The sequence below is a fragment of the Meriones unguiculatus genome, chromosome 10 (genome assembly GCF_030254825.1).
Source record: "Meriones unguiculatus strain TT.TT164.6M chromosome 10, Bangor_MerUng_6.1, whole genome shotgun sequence".
Classification (NCBI taxonomy): domain Eukaryota; kingdom Metazoa; phylum Chordata; class Mammalia; order Rodentia; family Muridae; genus Meriones; species Meriones unguiculatus.
Window position 1 is genome coordinate 61,928,411 of NC_083358.1, and position 26,774 is coordinate 61,955,184.

At 43.4% G+C, this 26,774-nt stretch overlaps 1 protein-coding gene and 1 pseudogene across 2 annotated transcripts in view; one reads left to right on the forward strand and one right to left on the reverse strand.

The window, feature by feature from the left end:
* The window catches only part of Hs2st1 (heparan sulfate 2-O-sulfotransferase 1), a 136,531-nt gene that overhangs the window by 103,960 nt on the left and 5,797 nt on the right, over positions 1-26,774 (forward strand). For both annotated transcript variants that reach the window (XM_060392590.1, XM_060392591.1), the window contains exons 2-4: positions 3,797-4,035; positions 17,224-17,309; positions 23,878-24,016. In XM_060392590.1, coding sequence (XP_060248573.1) covers positions 3,797-4,035; positions 17,224-17,309; positions 23,878-24,016 — 464 coding nt within the window. The remainder of the gene's footprint in view (positions 1-3,796; positions 4,036-17,223; positions 17,310-23,877; positions 24,017-26,774) is intronic.
* On the reverse strand, positions 2,010-3,466 carry LOC110560988 (sarcosine dehydrogenase, mitochondrial-like; annotated as a pseudogene).

The following is a 26,774-nucleotide window of genomic DNA, read 5'->3' on the forward strand; positions in this document are numbered from 1 at the left end:
CAGTATTTGTCAAATTGTGCAGTGAGAAAAATACTGAATTTCAGCCAATATCGTGTGGAGCACAGACTCTGGGGTCAGGTTGACCTGGAGCTGTGTTCTTACATCAGTAATCATCCAGTGGTCACATCCTTGACATCTGACTAAATGGAGATAATAATGGGCTTCTTGGAGTTCCTTCAAGATTAAAATGTGAGGTAGGTATAGTACGGAGGTGGACACTGAGAAATAGGCAGATCACAAACTCAGGATCAGCCGCCTGATAGTCCTATCTCAAAAAAGAAGAATAAACTCATTTTTATAAATGTTACGCACTTTTATTCATAGTTTTGTTTTTGGTATTATTAAGATGAGCTAATATCTTAAGATACCTGTATTTTGTAGTTTTCTTGTTTTTGATATGTTTTTAAGTGAAATTCACGTTAATTAGCCACTTTAGAGAGAGTAGTCCACTAGCATCTATCATGTTCAGTGTTACAAGCACTGTTGACCATTATCATCCCTCTGACAGAATGCTATAACATTCACTGAAAGAGTTCCCCGTTCCTCCCCACCCTGTGGCGGCCACCAGTCTGCGTTCTGGTTTTCTGAGGACTTTGCTGAGATCTATCTATTGTTCGTCCTCCCTCCCTCCCTCCCTCCCTCCCTCCCTCTCTTTCTTTCTCTCTCTTTATTTCTCCCCCACCCCACTTTTTTTTGTTTTTTTGAGACAGGGTTTCGTGGCATAGCCTTAGCTGTCCTGGTGCTCACTCTGTAGACCAGACTGGCCTCAAACTCACAGAGATCCTCCTGCTTCTGCCTCCCAAGTGCTGGGATTAAAAGCATGTGCCACCACTGTCAACCACTGTGATTTTTTTTTTCTATCTTGCTTTTTTTTTTTTTAATTATTTTGAGATGCATGCTTTTTTTTTTTTTTTTTTTTTTTTTTAAGGAGGAATAGTATGTTCTATATACATACCATATCTTAATCATCTGTTAATGGATCTCTGAACCATTTTCATCTTTTGGCTATAGAGAAAAGTGCTGTTATAGATAAATACATGTCTTCATTTCCTTGGAATATCTACCTGGAGATGGAATTGCTAAGTCATATTCTGTTATTTAAAAACTTTGAGAACTAACAAAATGTTTTCCATTGTAAAATAGTCATATCAGCAATGTTCTGAGGGTCCTGGTTCCTCTGCTTTCTCGTAAACACTGTTAATAATAACTGTCCTAGTGAACACAAAGTGGCACTTCATTGTACTTTTCTTTTTAAAGATTTATTTATTTATTGTGTATACAGTACTCTACCTGCATGTACGCCTGCATGTCAGAAGAGGGCACCAGATCTCATTATAGGTGGTCATGAACCACCATGTGGTTGCTGGAAATTGAACACAGGACCTCTGGAAGAGCAGCCAGCTCCTACCCTCTGAGCCATCTCTCCAGCCCTTTCACTGTGCTTTTGATCTATATTGCCATGACTGTCTTCTTGCTCCTCTGTTACCATCACAGCACTGTTAGAGTACAGCCCAGGCCTCCCGGCTTCCCTTGTTCCTGTGTTCCTGCCTCTGTTTCCCTCTTCACCATCCTGCTGTGAGCCCATTCACGAGGGTTTCACGTCAGTTACTATACTTCTAAAATTTCCATTGGGACTAGTTGTATGTTTACTAGTTGGTGAGGTACTCCTGGTGTTTTCCTGTTTTGTACTTGAACTGTTTGTTTATTTATTCTGTAGCCTGCTGCTTTATTGAGTTAACTACACACCCTCGATACTCACGGTGACCTTGAGAGGATTGGGGTGGGCTGGAGACCACTCTGTGGTCCGTGAGCAGGAGGAACATAGTGGTCCATCCAGTCCTGGTTAACAGGACCAGATGGAGGCTTAATGTGGGGAAGTCTGTGTTTCACCTATACCCTGGGTCTCGGGGACCCAAGGATGTTTGTTCAGTGCAGGAGTCGACAGGCAGTGTGGAAAGTGTGGCAGTTTCCAATGGCCTGATCAGCTCTAGCCTCCACCCAGCCACCCATCAATAGATTCCCTTCACTCGCTTGTTGTCAGGGTTGAAGGGAGACTTCAGATGAACCTGGGCAGCATAGGTGACCTCCATTCGCTCCAAGGCATACTCTCCACTCTTCACAAAGTCTAGAAAGACCGGACCACCACTGGGGTCTCAGATGTAACCATAGGCAATTGTCTTGTTTACGGTGAACCCAAAGTCAGCCCTCTGGACATGGCCCACCACTTGGCTGTTTCTCCAGATAGCTTCCAAGCCAAACATAGGCACCCCCTCTTCTACAGTGAGGCATACAGGGTGTCAATGGAGGCCTGTGGCTCCCTGCTTCCCCAGAGCCTCACAGCCTAGGAAGGGCACTGAGGGCTTGAGCTTACAGGTGAAGGCTAATCCTGCCTCCAGGGGGCTGTCATCAGGCCTCAGGTCTGCATGCCAGTGTCAATAGCCTTTCTCCATGCTCAAGGAGTCAATGGCACGGTAGCCTGCATTGACAAGGCCATGCTTGGCACCCGCAGCCGTCACAGCCCAGTAGACTGGTAAACAGGATGCACGGGGCACATGCAGCACCCAGCCTAACTCCCTGACAGAGGATAACCAGATGGCCCAGACCAAGTGCCCAGAAGCTCTCACCAGCTGGTGGGTGGAGAAGGGGAAGGTCTCATTGCTCAGGTCAGCATCAAGCACATCCTGGAGAATGGCCCGGCTGGCTGGGCCCTGGATGCTGAGCATGCCCAGATCTTCAGAACTATCCATAAGCTGGTACCAGAACTCCTGGTCTTGCAGCACGGTGGTTATGTGGGACTAGTTTGTTGGGCCACAGCCCCACCCACAGCCAGGTAGTAGCCATCCCCTTCAAAGGCAGGGGCCAGGCGGCTAAAGGTCACTCTCAGTGCCTCCCCAATGGTTCAGTGTACACGTTATATACTGTTGAGCCTGGGGGGTCAGTTGACATCTGCTGAGAAGAGCCAGTCAGCGGCCTACCTGGTGTCTACCCCCAGCAAGTAGAACTTCTCAAAGTAAGACATGTTGAACATGGCAGCAGCACCTCTGCAGTCCAGACATTCCTTCTGGACCATGTGAAGGTGCGGTGGGCAGCCAAAAGTGTACTCACCTAGCAGCCCTCTGTAGGCATAGTCCTGTGTACCTGGTTTCCGTAGGCTCCACAGTAGTCTTAGTTACAGAAAAGAGACCAGCTCCCACTCTCCGTTCCTCTTCCTCCCTTCTTGTGGCCTGAAGGTGAATGCCCCCACCCCAGGCCCATATGTTTGAGCGCTTGGTTCTCATCTGGTGGTGCTGTCTAGGGAGTGTGGGATGTTTCGGAGGTAGAGCCTTTTTGAAGTAAATGGGTCTTGAACTATTCTTTTGTTCTTGTTTTGCACCTTTTTATCCTGCAGAAGTAATTCTGAAGGTTTGATCCTTTAACAGCCATTCTTCCTCGGCTGTTGGAAAAGAAAAGTGTGCTCTGAGCTCATGCGGTAATAGAATCAACTAGATTATCCTCTTGAGAACTCTGCCTGCCTATGTTCCTTGGTTCTTTGTTTTCATTTTCTGCCTTTTATGTTTTTCTCTTGCCTTATGATAATTAGAAGTTAGATGTTCATAATTTTGTAGTGCTAGCACGAACTTAGCTCATTCAGAATGGCTATGCAAAGTGTATAAATGTTCATTGGGATCTATAGACTTCAGGTGGTGGTTGATTTTGGTGTATGATATTTTTTTGTTTGTAAGGCTTTTTATAAAAAGTTTGTAAAAAGTTTTTTTAAAAGATAAAGAACTTAGTTCAGCTTTCCTTTCCTTTGCAGAAAGGGCAATTGCAAGACATGAAGTACGAGAAATTGAGCAGCGACATACAATGGACGGCCCTCGGCAGGATGCAGCTTTGGATGAAGAAGAGGATATCGTCATCATTTATAATAGAGTTCCCAAAACTGCGAGCACCTCGTTCACCAATATCGCCTATGACTTGTGTGCAAAGAATAGATACCATGTTCTTCATATCAACACTACCAAAAATAACCCAGTAATGTCATTGCAAGATCAGGTAATTACCACATAGGGAATACACAAATGCTTTCTGAGAGTTCCTCAAATTTGGTATTGCAAAGGATGAAGTGTTTTAAAGGGATGTGTGCACAGTTACCAATGAATTGTATGTGGGTTTGGTGGGGAGGGCAACCAATTTTTTTTCCAGATTTATAGTTTTTCTAATACTTAACACATTTTCTTGCATATATAGTCAGTCTATAGTCAAAAATTTATGAGGTGAGTGAATTGAAAAAAGAGCTAGAAGTTTTGATATTCTTCAGTATGAAATCTCTTTTTTTGTTGTTTGTTTGTTTTGAGACAAGGTTTCCCTGTGTAGTCCTGGCTATCTGGAGTTTGCTACGTAGAGTAGGCTAGCCTTGAGCTCACAGAGATCTTCATCTTGCCCAGTTTAGAATTGTTTTTTAAAACGTGACAAGATTCCTGCAGCAGAAAGTTATGGTTTGAGCTCATATCGAGGAGGGATTGACTCAATACCTGCACACATTCTCTACTGCCCTCCTGAATTTCTTCTTCAGGCTCAAGTAATGTTAGCCACAGACCAGCCTCCTGGAGAACAAATAGTGGCTGATGTCTTTAGCAAAATCTTACTTTCTAATTGTCTCATTGAATTCTAGATGAACAAATGGATAGACAACTTCATGTAATAGTATTTTAAAATATTGGATATTGTCAGATGAAATCTATTTCTTCCAAAAGTAGCTTACATTTTCCATTTACCCGCAATGTTAGCTATAATTGTAAGTTCACATTGTTAATATTGATGACAAAGGGTATTTGGCGATTGTAAAAAGAAACTGAAATCCTAAGTAGCCCCAGATGCCATATTGCAGGAGCTCCAATTAGAAGCTGTCTGTTGCAGTCATGCTGCAGCTAGGTCTTCAGCTGCTTGGAAGCGGTCGACCATAGTTTGTTGTGAACTTGACCATTTTTTCATCACTAAACCTATCTATAACTGTTACACTAAGCAGGGAATAGAGTGATGCATTCTTGCCCGAGAGCTGTTCTTGAAGGTTAACGGTAGATGGCATATCATCTAGCCATCTGCTTTTTGACTGTCTGTTGAATCATTTATTATTTTTTATAGGACAAAAAATAAATGTCTTGTCAGCCAAATAAAATAATTCTGTAAATGAGAGGAAACAGGCTTTTTAAAACTGTTAGTAATTAAAAAAAAAAAAACACAGTTTACCTCAAGGCCAGCATACCAAGTGTTACTTTTGCACACTGTGTGGTGGGTTTGTATAGGTGCCTTGCAGAACATACCTTGATTTAAAGGAACGTGTCTTGATCCTCATGGAATAACTTCAGATTTCCTCAGCAGTATTTTTTTTTTTAAATGTTAACTTGTTTGTTCAATTTTTGCTTATTTTGTGTCCAATCTTCCAAAGTTTTCTGGCAGCTACAAGGTGTCTGGCAATGACATCCATGCTTTTTCCTTAGTGAAATGATAAGTGTGGAGACGCTCACCACACATGACATTTATCAGCCCTGTGTAGCTGCACTTCCCAGTTGCACGTGGATGGGATGCCGCTTGTTTTCCCTTCAGCGCCTTGGCATTTATACATAGGATGAGCACAGCTGAGAAGAGATTGCCGCTCTAAAGCAGCCGCACTATGTGGTGAGCAGCACCGAGAGCGTCTTTTGTAGAGCACGCTAAGCATTCAATGACAGATGCCAAATGTCAGCTGGTAGTGCAAAACCTGCTCCTAATCAGCAGTGACTTAGACAGGCAGCCTCTGATACAGCATGTGTAAAGTTGACTGATCTCATGCACAGAAGCCATCTTCTTTAAAAAAAAAAAAAAAGCCACATTGTGGCTCCCTGTCCTTAGCATGACTGAGGGCTTTTACTCCAACCCAAGACGCATCATCTGAATGTAAATTTAAAACTGCTATGATTTTAAGAAGATCTCCATCTTCCATGCTATCCTTTTACTGTCATATTCTGTTGTACTACTTTATGACTTTCAGCTGGTTAGGAATCTGAATGGTTGTCCTGTAAGCAGATAGCTTCACATTGGTGTCACATTAGTGACTTGAGTAAATATGCTGCTGGGGGAGCCCATGTGTAAAGCCCAGTCGACTCATAGAAAAGCTGGGCTGTAATAGGAGACCCTGGTCCATTTGGATCCTCGTGCATCCGTGTCAGCAGCTTGGCCCAGCCCAGCACTGTACATCTTGGATACGCTGCTAAACTACTTACACGCTCACTTACCTTTATTAAAGCTTAGAAGCAAAGCCCAAAACATTTTTAGTCTCAGAGCTGTTTAGCAAGATGACAGCAGTGCTTCTCAGGCATCCTTGGAAAGTTGTCAGCTTTGTTCTCAAATGTCTCAGTCACCTTACTGAATATGTGATATATACAAAGGTTGTGCCACATTCTTTGGAAGAAATACCAGTGAAATAAAGTCCAATGCATGTTTTTCAAAGAGCTTTTTATAATTTACTTAGGAGTCTAAAACATAGAGTAGAAACTGAGTAGTTAAAACATCAGCGTATGATAATATCACCAAAATGTTTTATGTTACGTACCTTGAAGAAAGCACACTTATATCATAGGCCGTCCTGTAGAACAGCCCTCCTTATCTTCTCTAAAGTTCCAGTGTTGTGACAGCTAACCAGGACATAGGGCCATGGTGGAAGCTCAGAGTGCAGGAGACTAAGAAAGCAAAGGTGTTGTGTTATCGTAATTGGACATTTGGTTTAAAATGAGAAGGTCCTTGGTCATAAACAGTGCATGGTACAGCATTTAAGAATGAAGTGTGTGGTTTCCGCCTTCCACCTTCCCGATGGTGAGTGCTCTCTGTCATGAACAATTCCACATTTGGCTAAGGCTGAGGATCTGGCTTGCTTCCATGTATGTGGACCTATCTGCATTGCCCCCGTGGCACGCCTGGGTTGGCTACCCAGAGGCTATTTAAGCTGTGGGCTGGCTTTCCCCGGGGTCCGAGGATTGTTCAATGTTCCTGAATAAACTGCATTGAAAAAAAAAAAAAAAAAAAGAAATACTCTGATCGAGGTTGTAAAGTATAGTGTCTCAGGACTGATGGCTTCTTTTTGGGGGTGGTGCCAGCAAGGATGAACTCAGTTTTCAAAAGGGACTTGGCACTGAGAATCTGATCATGTTCCAATGATTCCATGAAAAATACATATTTCAATTGATGTATTTTAATGGAAAAAATTTTTAGTGTACACATGGGAAGGAATTTGAACCTATGAGCAATGGAAAATGAGTGTAATGTATATTATATGAAATTCCCACAAAATTAATAAAAATAATATGTTGACAACTTTAAAAAAAAAAAAAAAAAAAAAAGAATGAAGTGTGGATGTGTTCCATTGTCAGATACTTGAGAACAATGAATATGTCTGAACATATAAAGAGAGACCATGTGTTGACAGTAAAGAGTCCAGGTGAGCAGTTCATGGGTGCTGGCACCATACCATTTCTACTTCTAAAGTGTAGAGTGTGTTCATTTGGAGGCAGGACCTTGCTTGTGCAGCACAAGATAGACTCATATATGCAGGGATGCTCTGCCCCAGCCTCCTGTCTGGAAGGAAGCAGCTGGGACAGAGGAAGAAGAAAGGCTTTCAAGGAGATTAACAGAACATAAAGCACAAGAAACTAAGAGGTTAAAATGAAGTGGCCTTTGTTAGAGTTAGGTTTTTGAGGTGGCTTTTAATTTATATAACTATAAGGAATTGGTGAGGGCTAAAGAGGTGGCTCAGTGGTTAAGAGCACTGACTGCTCTTCCAGAGGCCCAAGTTTGATTCCCACAATCACATGGTGCATCTAAGCCATATGTAACTCCAGTGCCAAGGGACCCAAGTCCCTCTTCTTGCTTCTGTGGGCACCAAACACAGACACACATGCAGACAAAACACTCATACACAAAAAATAAAATAAAATAAAATCGGTTAGAAATAAAGAATTGGTGCAGGAAACAGCTCTTCTAGTTAAAAACAGCTTTATATCATAGAACCATCTTGTGACTGTGCCCAGTAGCTATAATTGGCAGCATGCTGTGTGGTCTTTCTTAAATCCATTCTGCTTTCATATTTTTAAGTTGATTATACGTGACCCATCTTGGTTTAAACATTGAAAGCATCTAGCTCTAAAGGACAACATAGTAATATATCTCTATTATGTGTGTATGTGTTTCTTTAACCTCCTCTCAAGCTGACTTGTGCTCATTATTATTAGAGCCTGTAGTTTGCTATGTGCTGCAGATACTTCTCAGAGCAACACACTAGCTAGCATTCACAGCCTGTTCTGTGTAAGCTAATCATTGGTTAAAATGTGGGTTCTTAACTGTAAAGAATCAAAATGTAGTGTGATGTTCTGCATTTTTAGAAAGCTGCTTCCATTTGATGTTGCAGTTCTGGAAAAGCGATTTAGAACACAGTTTAGTAGCACTATACAAAGACACATTGCGATCTTTCCAGGAAGTTTTATTTATCTTTACATTCATGTTTCTACTTTCACTGCAGCATCCAAATTTCTTATCCCAGCCAATAGACCCATTCTAATTCAGCTCTTATCTTTTACATCAACATCTTATCCAGTGATATTCTAGCTTTTTGGGTCATAGACTGTGCCAAGCCTTTCTCACTTCAAGCCACCTGCTCTTACCTCCTAGTAGAATGTATCTCCCGCTAGTTGTCTTCATGCTCTTCATTTAGCTCCATATTAAATGACAGGCTCTTGGACCTTGACTAGCCATCCTGTGTACCCCTTCCAAGATATTGGAATCATATCACTCCAAGTACTAATCAATTTATGCACTTATCTTACATAGTAGTTTGGTTTATTTCTGTAATACAAAACCATTGAGGGAAGGCATCTTGTTTTTTCAATGTATCCCTCATGCCTTGTGCCTCGAATAGTGACCAAGATGTGGAAGATGCTTGATACAGCTTTTGTTGAATGATGCGTATGTCAGTGAATGAACCAGCCTAGATTTTGATAGTAGTCCTTTCCTGACCTCAGCCCCATGGTTACAGCTACAAGCAGAGAAAACTCTCCGATTGATGGCAGTTTGATTTTCTACCTCCCAAAGTTGAACAGCTCAGGTCTGGTGCCCTGTATTGCACCTGAACCCCATACTTTTTTATTTATACACTACTTTTCCCATTAGTATAGAAAACCTTCTCTCTGGTTTAGACTCAAAAATATGCCTGTGGCTATACAAGAAATGTTTAATTGAAGTAAGTTTATCAGTAGGTGTTGGTGTATAATAATTGCATAAGCTAATAGTAGTCTCCATCTCAAGAGATAATTACGAAGCTGGAAGTAGGCCAAGGAGTTCCGGGATACTCCTGCTCCTTCAGATAGTGGAAACGTGTTCTTTTGTGATCACAGAGATCAGAATGTGGAGTAGAACCTATTGAGAATGGAGGCCTACCTGCTGTTCCTGCGACGGCGCCTTCTCAGCTTTTTCCTTTAGTATTGGTGCAGGTCTGATTTAACAAGCAAATAAATCATGTACCACCACCTACGCTGCTTGTTTTTTCCCCAAAGGTATATTGTGATTACTTGCTAGCCTGGCTCTGCTTGAGTTATAAAACCTGACAGAAGCCATAGTTTAGAATCTGCTCCAGGCTAGCCATAAAAGCATTATTTTCATGTACTGTATCTAACTACTTTCTGAACCATTCTTCTTGATAGCATGCTTCAATCAGAGAGTGGAAACTATTTGAATTCTCTCTTCTACCTCTGCTAGTGTCCAATGCTTTCAGCCTCTTAAATGTCATTTGATGCTGTCGAGTTTTACTGCCCTTCACCTGGTATGTAAGGAATAATCTGTAAAGTGCACTGGTTGGCTCACCCAGTCCCTGTGGGCAAAAGCATGAGGTACAGGAGTGAGAAGGTGGAAAATGATGTATGGGGAACTTGTAGGGCTAGAGCCAAGGCAGCCTGCCATTACAGCAGTGAAAGCCACTGAGCCACAGCAGCCATCCTCCATCACAGCAGCCTACACTTGTGGCAGAGCAGAGAGATCAAAGTGGCGGCCAGACTTAATGCCCCAGAAGCCAAAGACCCAAGGAGTGGGGAGGCCCACCAAGCTGAGGTAACCTGCCACCCCAAGCCATCTGACCACCTGCCGCAACAGCAGCTGTGGCGATCCCAAGTCTAGCCTGTTCCAGCCCCCAAGGTGTGGGGTGAGCCTTCTTAGGCGCCCCAAGCCGTCCTGATCCCCTGCACCCCAAGCCATGTTGACCCGCTACCATGGGAGCTGTCCATGGTGACAACAACCATTCCTGCTTCAGTCACAGTGGACTCTTGTAAATTCTAGACACTTTATATACTTTATAATCCCTCAAGGTGGAAAAGTAGCCAGGCCTCTCTCTCTCTGAGAAAGCTAAAGCAGCCCAGCTCCTCTGCCCAGACCTCTCTAACTATCATCTCCAGCCCCTCAGTGTAGGACTCATCCCAGATTATGAAAATTTGAGGTGAAAAGTCTAGACAAAAACCCACCAATCCTTGAGCTTCCCACTAAAACTCACCAGTCACTGAGGAAGAAAACCGACCAATCTCTGAACAGGATTGGTTCCCAAGCTCAGGACTTGAAATTGTACCAATCCACACTCTGTAAATCCCTGCCCTAGAAAGCTCCACCTCCTAAGAAATCCTATACGAAGGCTGTGTCTACCCAGTTCCCTATTGCCTTCTCCCAGGAGCAGAGGCAGCCGCTCCTAGATTTGTCCCTCCTCTCTTTTTTAAGAGATTCACAGTCTGCTGTGACTCACTTGTCAGAAGAAGAGAAGAAAGAAGAAATGGAGGAGTGGCGCTTAGGCTCTTAGGCTCCTCAGCTCACCAGGGGTTGGGGCAACCCTTCCCTGGGACCTGCAATATCTCTGCTGAGGGGTCCTCTTCTCAGAGCTGGGTGGTTCCTGTGTTCCCTGTCTCAGGATACCATTGGGACACTCTCCCACCTCAGAGCTGGGATACCTTCCCAGCCTGTGGAGGTGTGAGTTTCCTGGACACCTTCCCACCCAATCAGGAAGGCAGGCAGCAACAACAAGCAAAAACAGCAACAGAACTGACTGGACCAGGTTGGTGGGGGGGAAGTGGAGGTGGAAACATTGGAGAGCTAGAGGGTAGCTATTAAACATGGCTAAAAGGGAAATGGCTCAATTGATACTATAAAAAGGAAACCTTCAGAACTGCCATTTTCTAAAGGATTGCTTATAGTATCTCCATGGAGAACAGCTTTGAAGAAGTGTGTATGGAAGTTCTGTATGTAAGTGGACTGTGACATGCCCCAGCTGCTTTCCAGAGGACAGAGTGTGAAGTGTGCTTACCCTGCTGACATCATTCCTTTGCCTGTCACTTCCTTCTGTCCTGTGGAGGGACAGGGAAACCTTAGCTCCTTTTGTTTTTGCAGATTAGAAAAAACAGCGGCTTTATTAATGAGACCGTGACCTGCCACTTACATGGTGTTCACCTGAAAGACACACATGCACGTGTCTTTATCATTATAACTTGTCTTTTAATGGCTCCAGAGGCTTGTGTGTCAGAGGTGTGGGCCTAGGGAGGCATGTTATGGAGGTGGGAGAAACTCAAAACGTAGGGCCAGGTGGGAGCGAGCCGTCATGTGGGTGAGGTGATCCTCTGAGAATTCTAGAGCCTGGCTCCTTTCCTTTCTTCCTCTCTGCTCCTGGGGACAGGGACAGCCCTTGTGCTCTGCCGTGTTCTCTTCATGGTGTGCTGCTTCACTTCAGACCTAAAACAACAGGACTGATTGTAAACTAAATCTCCAAAGTTAGAAGACAAAATAAACTTCTCTCTTATAAAGTGACTAAGTTATCTGTTAAGGAGTAAAAAGCCAGCCAGCACAAGCTGTATAAAAAAGAGATCTGATGTGTTTGGAAGAACTCAACAGTGACAGTGTGGGGTATTTTAAAGCAGTTATAATCCACCTGAAACTGCCTCAACTAGTCTGTAAAATTTATGTAGCTTAGAGTCCTACACAGGTATTTGTACTTGGGTCTCTTGGCTTTACTCTTCAGTGCTCAACAACCCATCATTACTGAAAACAGTAAAATAAGTGAATCTTTCCGATCACCATTGAAGTCTCTGCCTGTGGGACTGAGCGGGTAGTGATCATAGTGGGTTGGAAGCTGAGTTATGATGGAAGGGAATCAAGAGCACTTTGAGATTTTAGAGGTAGAAAATTATTTCCTTGAGTGCTGGGAATCAAACCTAGGGCATCATCTATGGTAGGCAAGCACTTTGTGGTAGTTGGAATAGGTTTAGCCCCGGTTGACTCATGTGTTTGAATGTTGGCTTTTACATAGGGAGTGCACTATTAGGAGCTGGGGCCTTGTTAGAGGAAGTGTGTTGCTTTGGAGGCGGGCTTTGAGGTCAGGTATGCTCAAGCTATGCCCAGTGTGGCACACAGTCCTGCTGCCTTCCATCAGGATGTAGAACTTCAGCTCCCTTTTTAGCACCTTGTCCGCCTGCACGCTGCCGTGCTTCCCACCATGATGATAATGGATTAAACCTCTGAAACTGTAAGCCAGCCCCAGTTGAATGTTTTCTTTATAGGAGTTGTGGTCACAGCAGTGAAACCCAAGCTAAAACACACTCTTTATTTATCAGTGATCTATATTCCCAGTCCAGTGGTGAATCTTTGAATTTCTGAGAGAGTACCATAGTAATTAGCAAAATCTGAATATTTTAGTACCCAGGTTACACTGGTGTTGTTTTGATTTTTCCAGTGCTGCTATTGTACCCAGGGCTTTGCATGTGCTCCAAAGGGATCTGTGGCTAAGCAATACCTTGAGTCTTCAAGAGATTATGTTTGTTCTGTTTTCTTTCAAGTCCTTCTTGTTTGTTCTTCTGTTGAAGCTGTATAAGTAGGAAAGGCTGGGGATAGGGCTGGTACAAGAACAGAAAGGTTGCCTAGTGTCTACAAGACTGATCCAGTATCCTTCCCAAAACACAATACACACACACACACACACACACACACACACCCAGTTGCATAGGCAGATAGTTAAGTAATCTTAGGTAGTGTGGTTCTCAGTGTCTTTATAAAAGTAAAGGCTACAGGATTTTCTTGGTCTCTTCCACCTCTGTCTGAAATTCTGATTCTATTAATAAATTCAAGATTGGTTATAGCATAGCATTCATTCCTTTTCTTCTGTTCTTTGCCTCTTAAAACTATTCCTTACTCCAACTGGAAGTACTTAAATTTGAAACGCTTCTAGTGTGCTTCAGCTATTGCTGGAGATGTGGGAGGGAAGGTGAGTGACAGTAGCCAGGATTCACTTTTTCGGCCCCCCTCTGTTTTATACACTGTAGTAGCTTATACATTTATCAAAAACCCTGCTGGATTTCAGTGTATTTTTCTGAAACAGTATGGGGATAACCTTGCCCAAGAGTTTCTGTAGCCCTGAGGCCTTCATTCTAAGTGCCACAAAATAAGCCTCTTGTTAATAAAGTTAGGAGCTGGCTCCTAAGCCCACACCTTCTGAAACTACTTTATTGTAGTCTAGAGGTGAGCAGTAACACTTATTGAAGGCTTATCAGAAATGCAGAATTCCAGGTACTAACTACTTCAGACCTGCTGCATCAGAATCTGTCTCAACAGGAATTCTAGGTGGTTCATTTTGCACTTTCAAGTTTGAGAGGCCTAGCAGCAGCCTAACCCAGGCTCCTGGGCTTCGCCTCATGGAGAGAACACAGGTCGGATGTGTCATTCATCCACAGGTGCTTCAGGTTCATATTGACCATCCTTACTTAGGCGTGTTGGGCAGAAAAGAGAGGATGCTTGGAGTGTATGTCTGACTCCTATTTCCCTGAGTCCCTCATCACATTCTACTTCATATTTGTATGCTCTGGTCCTCTCTGACATTTGCTTTCTGCAGCAGCATTTCCTTAGAATTTCATGCAGCACCTTTTTCATTCCTGTCCTAAACCACCACATCCACATTACATCCTCAACTCTGGGTGTGCCTTAAGCTCTGAAAATCACCACGTCTTTTCCTTCTCCTTCCCTCACCCCCATGTGTGTATGGATGTTCTGCTGGCTTATATGTCTATGCACCATGTGCCTGCTGAGGCCAGAGAAGGGTGTCAGATCCCTGGAACTGGGAATCCAGGTGGTTGTGAGCTGCCATGTGATTGCTAAGAATCCAAACAGGTTCCTCTGGAAGAGCAGCCAGTGCTCTTAATCACTGAGCATCTCTCCAGCTCCTCTTTATTTCTGGTAGAAATACTGTAACTGACTTTCATAGGACACAACATAATTAACTCTAACAAGAACATTTTATGTAACCGTGCAGTTGTCTTTACTGATTCAGGTTTTATATTATCTAATACTTTTTGCCATTTTATATTTTTAATATAAAGAATGAATAGAAAAGAACACAAGACCCTCATACACATATATGTATGTATGTAGCTCTTAGTGTTATACTGTCATTTACATCAGTGTATCAGTTAATAATGTGTCCCTTTAAAACTGTCCCAGGACTTGTTTTTCCTCAGTGGACACCCTCTGATGTGTGACCTCAAACATCCTTTCCCTAATGCACGAGCAGGCCTTCTGTAGAAAGCAGTTGTCCTCAGTCAGTCCCCAAGGTCAGTGCTGTAACTTAGATCCATGTAACTTTGATCTAAACTGGAAGTTTAGATTCTATTTCCTGGACTGATGGTCTGCTTGCCTTCCCTCCTTGTAGAATAGGGAACTTGCCATCCCTGTGTGTGTATCTGGTCTCCAGAAGAGAGTCCTGACCACTGTTGCTGTCTATTGTACAGATTTCATTTCCTTTGAGGAACTGTGTAGCTGATGGCACTCAAACTCTTTAAGTTGACCAGTTTTTCTCAATTCTCAATTTCGTAAAAATCATTAATGTATACATACAGAATTCTCCTTGTTAATTTTTTGTATACTTCCAAGTCCAGTAAATTAAGAAGTATTTTGTGCCTTGAGAGTTGTCTGAGCAGCTAAGGGTGCATACTACTCTTGCACTGGACCTCAGTTCAGTTCGTAGGATCCAACAGTCTAACCCCAGCTCCAAGAGAGCTGACCCTTTTAATGAACTCTGTGGACACCTGCAGACATACTCACAGTACATAAACCCACACACCAACACATATACATACATACATAACTTTTAAAATTAAAAGAAAACTTTAGGTATTTGGATATTTTAAATGTTTTATTTGAACAAGCTTATATGTCCACTCTTTAAAATCTTATAATCATCTTGATAGTTATATTAATTTGTTGAAGCATAAATAAAAATGAATGTCTTTTTTTTAAATGATTGCTTTTTTAATAATATGTCAGAGAAGAAAACATTTAATGTATAGAATGAGATGAGTGTAGTGGAACACAACTATATCCCCAGTCTTTGGGAAGTGAGAGCAGGAGGATCACGAACTTGAAGTCATCCTTGAATATGTGATGCTTGAGTCTAGCCAGGGTTTTATGAGATCCTGTTTTAAATATATACATATATTTTTTTATTCATACACACACACTTCCAAGAATTCCTTACATTGGATTGCCCCTTCCTGGGTTCAGTGTGTGTCACTGATAGGGAGTGTAGTTGTCTGTATGCTAGCTAGTTTTAGGTCAACTTGATGTTGGCTCATCTGGGAAGCAATCTTAAGAACATACCTCAGTAGGATTGGCCTTCAGGGAAGTCTGTGGGGCATTTTTTTGACTGAAATATGCAAGCCTGCCCCTTTGCTGGCAGCCCCGCCCTTGGGCAGGTGATCCAGGGGTGCATAAGAAAACAAATGTGCAAGTCAAGAGGAACAAGCCAGTTAGCAGCACTCTTCTGTGGCCTCTGCATCCGCTCCTGCCTTGTTTCTGACGTTTCTTGATAATGGACTGTAACAGTGAAATAAACCCCTCTCTCCCTTAGTTGCTTATGGTCATGGTGTTTTAGCACAGCAATAGAAAGCCTAATTAAAACAGCAGGGTCCTCTAGAGGAGCAGAATTGGTAGAATACCCATTCTACATTTATATACATACATACATACATATATATATATATATGTGTGTGTGTGTGTGCTAAATGTGTGTATATGTATGTATAGTAAAAGGGATCGGGTTGGAGTGGATCAGTTTTTAAGAATTACTTGCTCCTCTTCAGGTTTGGTTCGCAGCACGTGCCTTGAACAGGTCATATCACCTATCTCGATGCCTGAGATCCAGCACCTTCTTAGAGCTTCTGCATGTATATGCATAGAAACACACAGATACATGCACACACATCCATTAAGATAAAAAACCTTATAAAGGAGAGCAAGTATTAGACTGTCTTATACGAGGTGGTCTGGGTAGTCCAACAATGGTATCTTCCTGGAGCTGCTGAGAGTCCACAAGGCTGGGTACATCAGGAGTCTCAGCCTGAGTCTGAAGGAGGATTCCTGGAAAGCAATTCATCTCCAGTCCAAGTTCAAAGGCTGAAGAATCCGGTTCTAAGGAGGCAGCATCAGTGAGGTGCAGGGGAGCAAGGCAAATCCCCAGGCTGCCTCCTGCCTGGCTTCCACCCGAGGATGCTGCCTGCATCCTGTGGGGATGGTCCTGCTGCAGAGAAGCTCATCAAGAAAATCCCTTTCAGCTGTGCGGAGGCTTGTCTCTTAGCCGACTCTAATTTATCGAGGTTGGCAACCGTGCTTTACCTTCATGGGGGTGAAATGCACACAGCCCGCACCCTCCCACCCCCTGGTGCACACACACTTTGCTGCACTTGAGTGTGGTAAAGGAGTCTGTACAGATTGCACTAACTGCCCGCACTTCAGACCAGTCTTCCAGCTCTGTAGTTGTCAAAATGCCAGGGCTGGATCCTGTTCCAGAGTGGGGGTGTTTTGTTGTTGACGGTTACTGCTTTCATTCATTCATTCATTCATTCATTCATTCATTCATTACAACTTACTCACTCTGAATCCCAGCTGTAGCCCTCTCTCTCGCCCCCTCCCAGTACCACCCTCCCTCCCTCTTTTCCTCCTATACCCCTTCCTAGTCCACTGATAGGTTAGGCGAGGATCTCCTCCTCCTCCATCTATCAGGTCTCATGAGGACTGGCTGCACTGTCTTCCTCTGCGGCCTGGCAAGGTTGCACCCCCTAGGGGGCGGTGATCAAAGAGCCAGCCACTGAGTTCATGTTACTGTTTTCTTTACAGTGCCAGTGAGGTAATGAGTGTGTCCTCTTTTAGGTACGCTTTGTAAAGAATATAACCACCTGGAACGAGATGAAGCCAGGCTTCTACCATGGACACATTTCTTATTTGGATTTTTCAAAGTAAGTAGCATCCAAAATAATGTACTAAAGAATACTTTGTATGTCATGAGCCTATAAGAAAATGAGTTCCTTAAAAAGTAGTGGAATATACCGCGCCACTCTTAGGCCTGTAATTTAAATATTCCTCCCAGTGCTTTACTGCCCTCTAGTGTTCAGAAATTGAATGACAGGAATTCATGTTCTGTTCTGTTAGGGACTATATGACAGTTTCTCCCATAACTGGAGTACTCCATGAGTGCTCAGGTGTTAAGGTAATCAGGCAGACCATGGCTCACCAGGTCACTGACTGAGAAAACAAAGAAACTCTCACTCAGTTTTTGGTACCCTAATGTGCTTTTCCTTCAATTTTCTTTTACATTTGAATGTCATGGTAATTTTGTCTTAATTCTCTTAAAGAAAAGTTTGAATGACTATAGAGTACAGTGTTCAAGCATTCTGTGGCCCCCTCAAGAGTCCTTGCATCATTAAGAAGTAAGCAGAAAATTGGTCAAAAGGAGGAGTCTAAACCTAGGATCAGTTTGAACGTTCTCAGTGGAACACATGGTGCCATTACAGTAAAGGTCGAGTCCAAGTGCTCTGCTAATAACCCTGCTGACTTCGGGGGCATCCAGAAATGTGGTCTGACTGCGGCACGCTCCTCTTGGTGTTGATATGCGCATCAGCTGTCAACATGAAAAGGCATTCCGTGTAAACTTTACGCTGAAAGTGCTCTCGCTCAATCTAACTTTTTAAGCTTGAAAGAGAAAAAGAGCAAAAAGGTGTATCATGGGATAAGATAACAGGAAATCTTAACTTCTCTGGAAATCATGTAATGAAAGAATTGTCCAGTTATTACATACATAAAGTGATACGTTCCTGAATCCCCTCATAATCCCTAAGATCTTCCAGTAAAATTGCGATTTTCAAGTTAAATGTACACTCTTCTATAAATAGTTCATATTGCAATATTGAAAGCATTTTATGGGCAGCTTTAAAATAAACTAGAAATTCTCTCTGCAGAGGCACTGAACCTGTTCGTAAACTTTTACTCACGTGCATCTTTTCCCTGAGGGCTGCGTTATGTTTTCATGACTGTTTGTTACCCTTTCACCTAAATGATTATTTTTTTTTTCTCGGCATGGTCTGGTTTCTAATACTGTAGGTTTTCATTATTAAATTGTATATTGACTGCTTTTGCTTTGGGCACAGTCTTGTATGGAGAGCAATGCTCTGGTGTTTGCCGAGGTACTTGGACCTGAAATGGATAAATCTGTTTTTAAAGATAATCTTGTTAAAAACTGACAGCAGCACTGGGTTTGAATATTTTCACAGTGGCTCATTTTATTGAAAATAAGTAATGTGAAATTTTTAATAGACTAATTTTAAACAAATAGCTAAGCATAATTAAACTGATGCATTTTAATGTATTCAGTCAAGAAAATTGTAGCTGTGACTATTCCTTAGCTTGATGGTCATAGACTCCATGACTAAGGAAGAAAGAAACATCATTTACCAATTTTAAAGTACTTTATTCTTCAAAACATACTAATTAATTAATTAGTTAATTATTATTTATACAATGTTCTGTCTGCATGTGTTCCTGCAGGCCAGAAGAGGGCGCCAGATCTCATTATAGATGGCTATGAGCCACCATGTAGTTGCAGGGAATTGAACTCTGGACCTTTGGAGAACAACCAGTTCTTAACCTCTGGGCCATTTCTCCAGCCCTTCAAAACATATTATTGAGCTGAGAATGTGGCGTATATCTGTAATTTTATTTACCAAGGAAGCTGGTACAGGAAGATTATATGTTTGAAGCCAGCCCAGACAACTTAGTGCCATCCTGTCTCACATTTTAAAATGAGGGTCTAGGAAGATGGCTCCAGACGTAAAACTGCTTGCATCACAATTGTGAGGACCCAAGAACCCATGTAGAAACCAGGCATGTAGCTCAAGCATCTGCAATCCCAGGGCTCCTATAGGGAGGAGGCCAGAGACAGCAGAATGCCTGGAAGCTCACCAGCCAGCTAGCCTGCTGGCAGCAGCAGTAAAACCTCTTCTCAAAGGAGGTGGAAAGGAGGACTGACACACAAGGTTGTCCTCTGACCCCCACACTATGATAGATGTACCCCTGTGTTCACACACACAGCACATATACAAAACACATACTTTTTAATGTAAAAACAAATAATGTTCTTTAGATGCAGCTCTGTAGTAGAATAGTCACTAGTTAGGACAGAAGTCCTGGGTTTTCTTAGTCCCTGTTACCATCCATCCCCATATACACACACACACACACACACACACACACACACACACACAGACTGTGGGGGGAGAACACTGTCTGCTCCTCCAGAGAACCTGGCTTCAGTTCCCAGCACCCACATGGTGGTTCATGACCATTTGTAACTGAAGTTCCAAGGAGTCAATGCACAGATGTGGTACAGACATTTATACAGGCAAAACACCTTCCACATAAAATAAATAAGGTCTCCAAGAAGGACAGAGGATCAAGAACAAGCTCCTCTGCACTTGGCTGGAATAGTCCTCTGCTTGGTGGAGTTCGTTAAATTACTTGCCATTAGAGGAAAGGTAGTAAATTCATGGGGTGGGGGGGAAGGCGGGCTGTGTTTAATTTTCCAGTTTAGTTAACATACAACATAAGAATATGGGGAAATGACAAATGAAAGACCCTTTCTATTTGGACTCACTTCTAAGAAGTGCACATTATGTTTAAAACATCTCAGTCAAGTCCTGGCTTTGTATTTTTTCTACAGTTTTAGAAATATCTTTTTACCTAGTAAAAATGTCTTTTTACCTAGTAGTTTTGATTATCTGTTCTGCTTTGCATCCTTTGTTTTAACCCCATCTGAGTTTTTTAAAAGCCTTTTACCTAGCTCTGCTTCTTCTGTAAGTGTTCAGTTGCTGGTTTTTTTTTCTTAATGATGAACAGTTTTCAGAGTGTTTATGGCAAATTAATGTCATTGATTTTAATATTGTCTATTTTTAAATTATATAGGTTGGGCATTTTCAAGATGCCAGGATAAATATCAAATTGAATAAGTTGCAGTCCTTGACTAATGAGTTTATTGAAACCCCCTTTCTAATGAGTTTATGCTCTGCTGAAAATTGAAAGTATTCATGTGAATGTCCCATATAAACTTAAGTTCTTTGTTTATCAGGAGCATCTATTGGAGTAGTCATCCTAACAGATAACTGTCCTTGATACCACATTATCATCAGTGAGATCAACAGATGCCAACAGATTACTCACTTTTTTTGAAACTGAGCAAAGGCAGTCTGCCACTAGTCTGAACCATTTATGGCTAAGAGTCACACATAAATATGTACATCACAAGATACAACTAATCCTAGCCAAACTTAAGCAGATTTAGTGGCTGACGGGATGGCTCAGGTGTTAAGGCACCTGTCAGCAAGCCTGACAAGTGGAGTTTCATTCCCAAGACCCACATGAGAGGAGGGAAGCTTTTCTTGCAAGCGAACACACACACAACAACTTTTTAACAAGATTGGTGCTTAGATCTACTATGTTGCAGAAGTCTCAAAATACAGTTTTCCCAGAGGTTGTCCGCGCTCTTACAGCCCCATCATCTCCTCACAGACGTCTCACATAGCCCTTGTTTTTTGAGCAGCTCTTGGTTATTCCATCCAGGCCCTGCGAGTGTCGTTGGAAAGACACGATCCTAGTGTTTGTTCCTTTAGTGAACCACATATCTGACATATCTTTTAGCAGGCATGCTGGTGAGTAGAGAGATATGTGTGTTAGAAATAAACATACCCCTCTTTCCAGGAGGATCCTTCTCACCAGTCAGTAGTTTACGGATGTCTACCTTCCCCTCCTAGGTCTTTCAGGAATAGCTCCTGACTAGCCAGGATTAAAGGAAGAGCCTCTAAGCCGTGGAATTTGTTTAACTCCCCATCTAAGCTAAGTGATAGCAGAAGTTAAACCAGCAAACCTTGTTAGCCTGTCTCTTACACAGCTGCACTGTGACCCATATGCCCATTTTCTGTGCTGCTCCCTTGCCTCCAGCCCTGTATGCCTGTATAACCCTCCTGCAACTACAAGTAATAGTTCATTCCTGTTCACAGATTATCTCATTAAAGTCCTGTTTCGTACATAACGAATGCCACCCAGAGAGAGTGTTCACAGACGTTGTCCATGTGTCAGGCAAAGTCTGTAATGTACCGTGTCCTCTTTGCTGCCTCCTGGACCATGTGTCCAGGACCAAGGAGACAAGGAAGAGCACAGACATTCTAGAGAGTTCTGGAGAGCAGTGAGGGCCTGGGTCACAGCAAGGCCGCAGCCAATGGAGAGTACAGGGGTTTCCAGGAAAGGCGGTCTAAACGCCATTGTGCCGTGTTCCCTCCTTGCAGCCTCTATTACGTGACTGTCTCTCTAAGCTGAAGTGGCTCCTATGTATTCCCAGTGCCTCCCTGCTGAGTGTTCTCCCACAGAACAGTGTAAGTGCTTAGTTCCCAGTCCGTCCACGCTAGCTAATTAATAGCCGACACCTGTGTGCTTAGTGGGGCGCTCAACACTTGTGAGAAAGGCCCAGACAAAGGGAAAACAGCTGCAGCCTCTTTGTAGCCTCCACTGGTCCTCATGTCATGGTACTTGCTGTGTGTCTGCAACATTGCTGTTTGCTCTTTAATTGTTGCTGGTTTCTGGATGCTCAGAAGACTCCGTGCAGCTGGGGGCGAGCATTAGCAAGACACACTCAGAGTTGATTTTACCTGAGACCAAAAGCTCATGGGCACTGCAGGTGTCTGATGAAGGCAGACAGTGCTGCATGCAGTGGTCATCAGGGCCACACAAGTGTGTCACAGCCCTCATTCTGAATCAGTAGCCAGTCACCTCTGAAAAGATGAGTTATTGCACTTCTCTGCTGAACCCCTCCAGCGGCCCACCATGTGACTCATAAAAATGAATGCTTAGCGTCATCTGCAGGGCCCTCATGCTCACACTCCCCAAGCCTCCCAATGCCTCTGCTGTCTTTCCATTACTCTCCCTGAGGCTGGGGCCATGTTATTATTTCTCCAAACAGCTGGCCCTAGAAACTTCAAGACCTTCATCCTTTGAGGTTCTCTCTTCCCAGAATGCTTTTCCTCACAGGTCTGTATGTGTCCTTTTCATATGTAACATCAGTGATGGCTTGGTGGAGAGCGGTTTTGAACTGTGTTCTCTGTCACATCCCTGTCGAGGCCCTGGCTTTCGCTGAAGTACTGTTCTCAGCGTTTGCCATCTGAGCTCACTAATACATACTGTTCTTTGCCACCAGTAAAATGTCAGCTCCAGAAAACAAGGTCTCTTCTTTCTTTGTTCTGCTCTCCCCCCACCTGCTGTATTTGCACAGTCTAGTTACTCCCTGCTGTGCTTTTGGTACAATGGGGAGGTGGAATATTAACAAGTATATTAACAAGTAGTAGGATGAGTAGGGTGGTGGACGTGGGAAGGCAGGCCTGGCCATAGTGGGAAGTGCGGCTTCTGCTTTGAGGAGAACTGAAGAAAACAGTAACTAAGGCGGCACCCAGAATGTAAGAAGCACCAATGTGAGATAACCAACAGGGATATCGGGGATAGGGTTGTCACCATTGTTGTTTTTGAGGTACTGGGGATGCAGCCTAGGACCCTGAACATGCTAGTCAGGCTAATCCCAAAATCCCAGAAGTTTAGGTTTGATTTGGGCTGTTAATGAGGATTATTTCTGGTTTCTGAAGAGCAGGCGATCTCACATGGTGTTTGGGAAAACCAGCCGAGAACTAGTATGTGAGGTAAAGCAGAACTAGAGGCTGACACAGAAACCCGCTAGCATATTGCATCATGTGTTGGTAAAGAATATCTGGGTGCTGCAGAGGTCAGTTCCCTTTCATGGGGTTTGTTAATGGTTGTGTAAGAACGCTGGGCAGACGCCCTGGGAATCTGGGTGTAGTGCATGCCGCTTCAGGCCTGGGGCACCTGTCAGCTTCGACAGATTACGTGGTGGGAGGACCGCCATGGTAGGCCTGTACAGGTCAGGTCCAGCAATGGGGTCCTGTAGGGTGCCACTCATGAGTTCTAAAGGCTGCGTGGGGTTAAACGTGTCACAGTGTGCCCGTTGATGGGGCGGGACACGTGTCAGCGTCTGAGTGCCGCACAAGGGCCCTGGGTGAGGTAATAGATCGGCTGGCTGGGATCCGGTCTCAGGGCCTCCCTGTGCACTCTTGTAAGCATCAGCTGTGTGGCTGCTTAAACTCCTCAGTAAACAGCCAGTGAGGCAGAGGGGGTGGACAAGGCCTGCCAGACCACACCTGCAGAACCTTTCCTGCCTCCAGCCCCTCAGGACAGACTGCCTCCTTACTCCTTGAGGCTGTAGGTAGTGATTCTCCATTGTGCTTGAGTTATTTCTTGTTTGCTTATTGAGTCCTAACTATGAAATATTTTCCAGTCTTCACATACTCAGTTTTATTTTAATTAATTCAGTTTATTACTTCCACATACCACCAGTACTTCAGACTTCTGCATCTAGTTTCAAGGCATGCCTGAACTAATGAAAATGCTGACCTCATAGCTGGAATTCTGCTGTTTCAGATTCGGTGTGAAGAAGAAGCCAATTTATATTAACGTCATCAGGGACCCTATCGAGAGGCTAGTTTCCTACTATTACTTTCTGAGGTTTGGAGATGATTACAGACCAGGATTGAGGAGACGGAAACAAGGAGACAAAAAGGTAATGTGCTTGCTCTTACCCGTAAGCGCACTCCTTGCTCAGTGTTGACGTGTGGAAGTCGCCCAGTGCGGTACAGAAGCAATGGTGAGTAGCACAGCTGCTGGCCCAGAAAACGGGTACTTCCGTAGCCAGATGTGTGCATTGTACACATATTAAAGTGTTCCGAAGTTTTGGGTCTGGGCAGCTGGCACGCGTGACAACCAGTGCACACATTTTTTTCTGAGTCCAGTGTTATTCATCGATACATGAAAATAAAGGACCCAGGTCTAGAGAGGTGGCTCAGTGGGAAGATCTTTCTGCCCTTGTGGAGGACCCCAATTTGGTTCCCAGAACCTATGCTGCATAGCTCACCACTGTGTGTAATGTCAGCTCTCCTGAGCAGCCCTCCTGAGCTCAGCACAGAATGGAGGACTCCCTTTCTCAGTTGGTGTGGACACGTTGCCTCTCCACAGCAATAGAAATTCTAACTAAGATAGCTATTAAGTACTCTGTTATTTATTTTTCCAGTAGAACATCAAGGGGATGATAGTTATAAGAAGAGCAAATGTCTATATATTATAACAAAAATCCAAAGAAAACTGGGTTTGATTTTAAAAGAGTAAATGAAATGAACAGTGAAGACTGTGCTTTAGATTTTCTCCATGGGGAGACCCTTGAGGACCTCAGAGAAAGAGGTTTAAGTGGAATCCAGCTGGTTAGAGGGTAATTGAGAAGTGAAGTGGAAACTGAAGTAAGATGCTCCTAAGATAGAAGTCTGGTGTTGAAAGGAACTTAGATGGCAGATACCTGGTCATATTCCTGCACCTGAAGAACAAAAGGTGAAGGGTGCAAGAACCTGGAGTGGGACAAGGAACCTCGGGATGGTGCGTGATCTCAAGAAGGGGTTAAAATGGCGTTCAGAGAAGGAGGGAATGCCTCTGTAGGATGGGAGCAGAAATGGTGCACCATAAATTCATTTAGAAATTCTATTGCAATTAACACCAGAAATACATGTGTGCAACCATATTTTTTTTTATTCATAGATTGTTGTGTTGTTGCTATTTTGCCCAACATCTTCCTCCCTAGTGGCCCTTTTGGGATTAAGCTGACAGGTAAGGAACATTTGCCCAAAAAGATTAGAAGGAGCTATAAAGAAGGTGTCTTAGTTAGGGTTTCTGTCGCTGTGATAAAAGACTGACCAAAAGCAACTTGGAGAAGAAGGTTCATCTTACAGTTGGCAGTCCATTATCCTGGAAAGTTAGGACAGGATCGAGGCAGGGCAGGAACTGAAGCAGAGGCCATGGAGAGGTACTGTGTACTGGCTTGTTCCTCATGGCTTACTCAGCCTGCTTTCTGATAAAAGCCAGGACTTCCAGCCCAGGGCTGCACCGTCTGTAGTGAAGTGCACTCTCCCACAGCAATCATCAGCCAGGAAAATGTACCATACCACAGACTTGCTCACAGGCCATCCAGGAGAGCATTTTCTCGGTTGAGGTTCCCTCTACCCAAAAGACTCTAGCTTATGTCAAATTGACACAGAACTAGCCAGCACAGAGGATAAAACCCAACCTATTATTCCACATTTGGTGGGTCAATTACATCAGATGCTATAAAGCAGCTAAAACAAACAATTCAGGTAAAATTCTCAAATAGAAGCGTTGTGTGGGATGTGTTTGTGTCTAGTTTTGTTTGTTTGTTTGTTTGTTTGTTTTGAGACAGGGTCTTACTATGTAGCCTCACTACGTACTAGCCTGAAACTCACAGAGATCCACTTGCCTCTGCCTCCTTAGTGCTGGGATTAAAGGTGTGTGTCACTACACCCAGCTGACTTTTTAAAAATTTATTATTGTTTTGCTTGTTTTTGTTTTGTTTTGATGTTTTGGCAGGGTCCTCTGTAGCTAAGGCTAGCATCAGACTCAGCTGTGTAGCCCTAAGGATGAACTTGAACTTCCAGCCTCCAGCCTCCCAAATGCTTGGGTTACATGCATGCATTTAGCACTCCTGGCAAGATGTAGACTCTGGAGGTCACTTTGGGGCTCACTGTCCCCCAAATGTCCAGTGCCCTCATATGTTGCTGCTCTACTGTTCTTCAGGAGGATTTCAGTGGCTTGTTGAATTCAAGCCACTATCTCATCAAGTTTGTAGTCCATTGGGAAAAAGGAAGAGAGAGCAAGTAGTTTCCTTATAAGCAAGTGACCCAGAAGTTGCCCACGTTTATTCTGCCTCAGTCCAGTGACTGTATGGCCAATGACTGTATGGCCACTCAGAATCCCTGCAAGAGAGACTCACAGTCTGACCTATAGAACATTTGGTTTGGGAGGCAGCTTTAGTCTGCCTGAGTCAGGTCGCAGATTTAAAACTACTGCCTAAAAACAGATTTGAAGATCTAAATTTTCTTTGCCTGAAGGACTAAAATACTTGAAGAACACAGGAACCAGGAGTTTGCTAATTAAAGAATTGAGTTAAAATAGCCATCCGGTATGATTATTCAGTTTTAATTTAAATAGTATGCATGAAATCCCCAGAGTTGTCTGCATGTAGTCTGCATCGTCTAACATAGTAATTTTATGGAAAATGTTAATATTGCAGTCTCCTAACAGGCTACTTTCTTATACTTAAGCCAACCTTTGTATTGTCTTTGACTGTCTCACACACACAACCATGTGCACACATGGGATAGTAGTGGAGATGGTGAGTTTCTGTAGTAACGTACTCATCTTCTGTCCTGTTCTGACCGGTAGAAGCATGAAGAAGCAGAGTCTTTGTACTGAGCTACAGG